The sequence below is a fragment of the Cebus imitator genome, unplaced genomic scaffold, assembly GCF_001604975.1.
Source record: "Cebus imitator isolate Cc_AM_T3 unplaced genomic scaffold, Cebus_imitator-1.0 Scaffold23, whole genome shotgun sequence".
Lineage (NCBI taxonomy): Eukaryota > Metazoa > Chordata > Mammalia > Primates > Cebidae > Cebus > Cebus imitator.
Window position 1 is genome coordinate 595,742 of NW_016107338.1, and position 7,404 is coordinate 603,145.

At 47.1% G+C, this 7,404-nt stretch overlaps 1 protein-coding gene across 1 annotated transcript in view; it reads right to left on the bottom strand.

The window, feature by feature from the left end:
* Nucleotides 1-3,364, bottom strand: part of NOTO (notochord homeobox) — an 8,940-nt gene extending 5,576 nt beyond the window's left edge. The window contains exon 1 of the mRNA XM_017521950.2: nucleotides 2,625-3,364. Within this exon, the coding sequence (XP_017377439.1) occupies nucleotides 2,625-3,042 (418 nt within the window). The 5' untranslated portion in view covers nucleotides 3,043-3,364. The remainder of the gene's footprint in view (nucleotides 1-2,624) is intronic.
* Nucleotides 3,365-7,404: the final 4,040 nt, after the last annotated feature.

Below are 7,404 nucleotides of genomic sequence, written 5' to 3' on the forward strand. Positions count from 1 at the left end.
TTTATTTTTTATTTTTTGAGACAAGGTTTTGTTCTATCACCCAGGCTGGAGTGCAGTGGCTTGACCTCGGCTCACTGCAACTTCTGCCTCCCAGGTGCAAGCAATCTTCCCACTTTAGCCCCTGCAAGTAGCTGGGACAACAGGTGTGCACCACCATGCCCAGCTAATTTATGTCTTTTTAGTAGAGGTGGGATTTTGCCATGTTACCCAGGCTGGTCTCAACTCCTGAGCTCAAGTGATCCACACACTTTGACCTCCTCTCGGAGTGCTGGGGTTACAGGTGTGAGCCACTGCACCCGGCCAGGGCTAATTTCCTCAATAGAAAAGAGCATCTATAAATAGATTGTTTTAAATGACCAACTATACATATGGGCAAAATAAAGAACAGATAGTTCACAGAAAAATACAAATGGCTCTTAAACATGGAAATATGCTCCATTTCACTTATATTCCAGAAATGCACATTGAACTAACACAGAGATACTGTTTTCCTTCTATCAGATTGGCTAAACTAAGATGGACTATACATTATGCAGGTGAGATTGAAGGAGAAGGGAGCACTCTCACACAGCTGGTTTTGAACTCCAGGAAGGCAGAGGGGCTACAAGGTTTGTGGAGTGCAATCTGGCAAAACTACCGCAAGCCCAGCCATACTAGATAGCCTATGTGCAAGGTTATTCATTGCTGTGCTGTATATAATAGCAGTGACAAAAAACAATCAGTGGGACCTAATCAAACAAATTATGATGTATTCCTACAATGGGCTACTCTGTGGTTGTAAAAGAAGCTCTTTATGGATTGGAAAAATCTCCAAGATATATGATCAAATGACTAGAGTAAGGTGCAGAGTGTATGGTGAGTGTGGGGAAATGAAAGAATAGACATGTTTGTGCATATCTGTATTCAGGTAATAAATATGCATAAAATATCTCAAGAAATAGGTGGCTAGGTGACAGAGGCAAAAGAGGAAAGTACTCTTCATATATCTTAGTATAAATTTTGACATTTGGACTGTGTAGATATAATACCCATGCAAAAACTAACTTGAGGCCGGGTGCAGTGGCTCACGCATGTAATCCTAGCACTTTGGGAGGCTGAGGTGGGCAGATCATTTGAAGTCAGGAGTTCAAAACCAGCCTAGCCAACAGGGTGAAACCCCGTCTTTACTAAAAATACAAAAATTAACTGGGCGTGGTGGTGGGCGCCTGTAATTCCAGCCACTCTGAAGGCTGAGGCGGGAGAATCACTTAAGTCCGGAAGGTGGAGGTTGCAGTGAGCAGAGATCTCACCACTGCACTCCAGCCTGGGAGACAGAGCGAGACTCTGTCTCAAAACAAAACAAAAGAAAAAAGAACAAAAAAAACTAACTTGAAAATGAGATAACACAACTGTAATATGAAGTAGCAAACTGTAATTCAGTCCTCAGGTGTGTGAAGAGCTCAGAGAACGGTGACTTGGAGTGATTGGCACAGCTCCCAGATCCAATGGTGTTGAATTTGGATGGGGCCGGCAGTCCAGGGGTTAATGCATTGCTGAAATGGGGTGAGGAAATGCAGGACTGAGGCCGGTGCCCTGAGTAGGAATCCAGCAAGGTTGTGTTACAGCTATCTTGGTATGGGTTGATAAGGCCTGGACTAACTTTGCTCCTGTTTTCTTCGTGGGGCCATGGGGAAACATGAACCTGGCAACCAAAAATGGCAAAAGCACATGTAAGGTGGTTGTTTAATGCTAGAGGGCAAAGTTCCCTCTACAGTATTTTTTTTTTTTTTTTTGAGATAGAGTCTCATTGTTGCCCAGGCTGGAGTGCAGTCGTGCAATCTCCACTCACTGCAACCTCTGCCTCCTGCCTCAGACTCCTGAGTAGATGGGATTACTAACGCACCCCACCACGCCCAGCTAATTTTTGTATTTTTAGTAGAGACAGAGTTTCACTTTGTTGGCCAGGCTGGTCTAGAACTCCTGACTTCAGGTGATCCGCTCGCCTTGGCCTCCCAAAGTGCTGAGATTACAGGCGTGAGCCACCATACCCAGTTTTACAGTTGCTTTCTCCTGAGATTTAAGTGCCTGGCCCTTAAGCACCACTTTAGAGCACTGCAGCCATGCAGGTTCAGAGCGGAGAAGTGGAGCCCAAGTTCACAGACGTGAGCTGTGGCGGTGGTATTCGCTCAACAGCACGGTCCGGAGCGTCCACTTCTCCCCAGGAAAAAAAAAATATCAAAAACAGGGCCATCGGTTCAGATTGAGAGCCGCTTTGGGAAGCGTGTGTGCCACCAAGCGCTACCCCGGGGTGTGCGAGGCAGTCAAGGAATGGAAGCAGGGCTGGGTCCCCGTGCAGCCCCAGCGCTGACCTCTTGCCCACCGCATTGCCGCACTGTGCCGCCCTCACACCCATCCTCTCCCGCCTCAGCAGCGTGCAAGTGAAGCTTCGCACCGGAGGCTTTCTCAGCAAGACTGTCTCGGTCCTCTGCTTCAGCTGCAAGGTCAACGGTAGCAGAGCCCCTTCCCACTCCAGCCGTGTGTGACTCACACCCAGTGCCCTCTCCTGCCCTCTCCGCCGGCGGTGGCGGCCTCGGCCCTCCAGTCCCCACCCAGTCTCCTGCATGTGGGCACCGGGCGCGCAGTACCTGTGATGCCGAAGCCCCGCAGGCTGCAGACGGGAGCCACGCGCGGCCCCGGCATGGGGCGCGGGGAGCACAGCGGGTAGAGACTCACGCTCAGATAGGCAGGCGGCCACGATGCCCGGCACGGCCAGAACAGACTCTGGGCATTGCACGGAGAAGGAGCTGTCCAGAGGTGCTGGTGGGCGCAGGCGGAGACTGACAGCGGGGAGGCAGCCGGCGCGACGGGGTCGGGCCTCGACAGGATGGCCTCGACGGAGAAGGGGGACTGGAACCGTCCGGGAGTGCGGGGCGTTTTCTGGCCCGTGGGGGACCCGAGCGCCGGAGAGCGGCTAGGGCCAGAGCGCGTTGGCCGGACCCGAGTGCCCGAGGGAGCGGGCGGCAGGCTGCCTGGCGACCTGGGGCTGGGCTTGGCGCGGCCCATGCCCGGACGGGAGCAAGGAGGAGAGCTCGGGAGGAGTGAGATTCTGCAAACGGTAGGAGCAAGACCGGTTGTTTGGGGCTGGGGACGTCCGGCGCTGGGCGAAGGCGCTTAAATTTGGTGGGGCGGGGCATGGGGCGGCCTCTCCCCACTGCGGCCCGGGCGGGGCCCCCAAAGCCTTTGAGTGCCCGCCCTGGGCGAGGCAAGGTGGGCACGGCGCCAAAGAGTGTGTTCCCTCCCTTCAGCCGCTTTTTAAAATGCCCACCCTGGGGTGGTCAGGGGAAGGACCCTGAGCTCGCTGGTGATCCTGGGTGAGACACCCAGCTTCAATCAGGGGAGCAGGGATGTTAGTTTCCCTGGGGTCTTGCAGAGGCAGAGCTGTGATCTGGCGAGAGGTAGGGCAGTGCCTGCGGGTCCTGGCCTCATCTAATCTGCGCCGTCCTCAACGCAGAAGCCTCCGCCGGATTCACCTAGGTTAATTCACCAGATTCACACAGACTTTTTTTAAAATTTAAATATTTTATTTATAAGCACGGTGATAAGTAAATTTCCTACCCTGGCCCTAGCCTTTTAATTTCCGTGCCTTGGGATACCAATATGGTTATCAATTTCTTTCTTTTTTAAAAAAAAAACTTTTTGGCCAGGTGCAGTGGCTCATGCCTATCATCCAGTACTTTGGGAGGCTGAGGCTCGAGGATCACTTTAGCCAGGATTTGATTTGATTTGATTTCAGGGTAAAAGATATGGCCACTATGTCTCTAGCTCTGTACTTTTAGTATATAACTCTCTGTGTTTCCATATATAATTGTCAGTTTTCTGTTGTGTCATTTATTCCCTCTTCAGACTGTAAACTCCTGAGCATAAGCATTAATATCTCCAATTTACATGTTAGTAAATACAGTAAAAGAGGTTAACAGAACTGCCTTGATTCAAACCCCCTAGGGTATGTGGTTTTAATTTGCATTTATTTCCCTGAAGACCCTTCAATGTGAGCATCTTTGTATATGCTTATCAGCCACTTGGAGATCCTCTTTTGTGTGAAATGCCTGTTCAACTGGTTTGCTTATTTTTGTCTTGGGTCACTATCTTTTTCCTATTGTAAGAGTTTTATGTATAGATAATTTGGAATCAAGTCCTTTGTTGTAATATATACAGAAGCAGAGAACTTCTGTCACTCTGTGGTCTGCCTTTTCATTCTTTTAGTAATCTTTTTTTCTTTTTCTTTTTTTTTTGAGATGGAGTTGCCCAGGCTAGAGTGCAGTGGCATAATCTCGCTCACTGTAACCTTTGCCTCCCAGGTTCAAGCGATTCTCCTGCCCCAGTAGCTGGGATTACAGGCACCTGCCATCATGCCAAGCTAATTTTTGTATTTTTAGCAGTGAAAGTTTCACCTTGTTGGCCAAGCTGGTCGGGAAGTGCTAACCTCAAGTGATCCACTGGCCATGGCCTCCCAAAGTGCTGGGATTACTGCCACACCCAGCTCTAGTTGTCCTTTTGATGAACAAAAAAAATCCTAATTTTTATGAAGTTTAATAATCTGCTTCTGTGTCTTTTAAATGAAATATTTGCCTGCCCCAAGTCATGGAGATATTCTCCAGGCATTTTTCTGATTCTTCATTATTTTACCTTTTACATTTAGGTCTATAATTGATTTTTGTATAGGTGTTAGGGAAAGGACGTTTTAAGGATAAGTCAAAATCTGAATCTATAAAGGAAAATATTCATTGATTCCAAGACACAAAATGAAAGGATACCAAAAATAAAGCAAAACTAATAACAGACTGTATTTTTAAAATTATTTATGCATTTATTTTTGAGACAGAGTTTTGCTGTTGTTACCCACGCTGCAATGGCACCATATTGGCTCACTGCAACCTCCACCTTCCTGATTAAAGTGATTCTCCTGCCTCGGCCTCCCAAGTAGCTGGGATTACAGGCGCTTGCCACCACGCCCAGCTAATTTTTTGTATTTTTAGTAGAGAAGGGGTTTCACCATGATGGCCAGGCTGGTCTTGAACTCCTGACCTCTGGTGACCCACCTGCCTTGGCCTCCCAAAGTGGTGGGATTACAGGTGTGAGCCACTGCACCTGGCCCTATAGCAGACTTTTAAAAGACCACCGACACAGGATAGTACATGAACTAGGCACTTTATAAAAGGAAATATCTGAATAGCTTAAAACCATATGTGTCTGGGTGCGGTGGCTCACACCTGTAATCATAGCACTTTGGGAGGCCGAGGCAGGCAGATCACTCAAGGTCATGAGCTCGAGACCAGCCTGGCCAACATGGTGAAACCCCATCTTTACTAAAAATAGAAAAATTAGCTAGGCATGGGGGCAGGCGCTTGTAATCCCAGCTGCTCAGGAGGCTGAGGCAGGAGAATCTCTTGAACCCAGGAGGCAGTTGCAGTGAGCCAGCATTGCGCCACTGCACTCCAGCCTGGACAACAAGAGTGAGACTCTGTCTCAAACATAAATAAGTAAATAATTAAAAATAAATAAATAACTTTTTTTTTTCTGTGGCACACAAGGAAGAACCAGTGATCTCTTTACCCCTGGCAACCTCTGGTAAGGGTATTTATGCCTTTAAATCTAATTAGGTCACAGAATCAATTCTAGGTGGCCCAGACTGAACTCATCACTCACTAAGGTTCTGTTCCTCTTAGAACCATGTCCAGTAGCATATTCTCTGTTAGTCGTGATCCAATCAGAGAAGCAGGACCCCTAGGAGTGACAATGAATAAAGAATATGTTTTTAAGATGAGGAGCTTGCTATGTTGCCCAGGTGCATCTTGAACTCCTGGACTCAATGATTCTCTTGCCTCAGCCACCTGAGTAGCTGAGATTACAGGTGCACACAGAATAAAGTATTCCTGTGCCTGACAGAATAAAGGATTTATTTTTATTTTTTTCATCATATTCAACCCCAAAGAAAAAAGGATTTTATTATGGGAATTTGACCTTACACAATTGTGGGAACTGGTAATAGGTCTCTGTGAGGATGTTAATTCTTTGTCTGGGTCTGGGAATAAAGTGCACAGGCAGGCATTGGGGAGGGAAAGATGGATGTGAAGTGGGAGAATGAGGACACACTGGCACCCAGGAAGAAAAGCAAGAATGAGCTAAAACCTGCCTCAGTCTTATACCACCTCCAAGCCTCTCATTTTGTTAATTCAGGTGACATGCAAGGAAGTCTGGTGTCCTTCATTCTGAAACTAAGTACACACTTAGCTCAGGAGCTGGGGAAACTGAAGAGGGTCTTTTGGGAGCTAAAGGAATTACATGCCCAGCTGTTGCCACCATCAGCAAAATGATCCAGCAGATCTGTCATAATGCATGTGAGCTGCCATAGCACCTGCCCGGAACTGCTAAAACATGGCTGCTGCTTCACTTCCAGATCCTGAGCATCATGCCCAAAACCATGCAGGGAGGGAAATTATGGGAAATGTAGTTCCAGCTTAGATAAGCTGACACAACACAAAGTCATGTATAAAAAGGTTTAAACATGTATAACATAAAACGTAAATGCCCTGATAAAAGTCTAAAGGCATTCTTAGGCATGATAAACATGACAATCAAAATAAAAACGTTTACCATGCCTAAAGGATGCCTTTAGATTTTTATCTAAAGCAGGGCGGGAGAAGGGAGTAGGATTAGGGAGGGTCACTTGGGCTGTCAACTTTCTGTATTGTTTTATATCTTAACACAAAACAACCATACTGGGAATTTGACCTTACACAAATGTTTGTAAAATGTTGTAAAAATGTTTGATAAAACTGAATAGTGGGGTGTATGGATATCCTCTTTATTATTCTCTATACTTGACTATAGACTTGAAATGTTTCACATTTTTTCCCTACCCCCCTGTATTTAAAAAAAGTTTTTGGCCGGGCACAGTTGCTCACTCCTTTAATCCCAGCACTTTGGGAGGCTGAGGTAGGCAGATCACTTGAGGTCATGAGTTCCAGACCAGCCTGGCTAACATGGTGAATCCCCGTCTCTACTAAAAATACAAAAATTAGCTGGACATGGTGGTAGGCACCTAAAATCCCAGCTACTTGGGAGGCTGAGGCAGGAGAATCACTTGAACCCAGGAGGTGGGGGTTGCAGTGAGCCAAGATTGCACCACTGTACTCTAGCCTGGGCGATAGAGCGAGACTCCATCTCAAAATAAATAAATAAATATTTTTTAAAAGGTTTTTTTTGTAGTGATGGGGCCTTGCCATGTTGCCCAGACTGGTCTCAAACTCCTGGCCAAAGGTGATCCTCTTGCCTTGGCCTCAAAGGGCTGGGATCATAGGTGTGAGGCACATAGCCCGGCCACTCCCTCCCCCTTGCCTCCTTGCCACTGTATTTTTTTTTTTT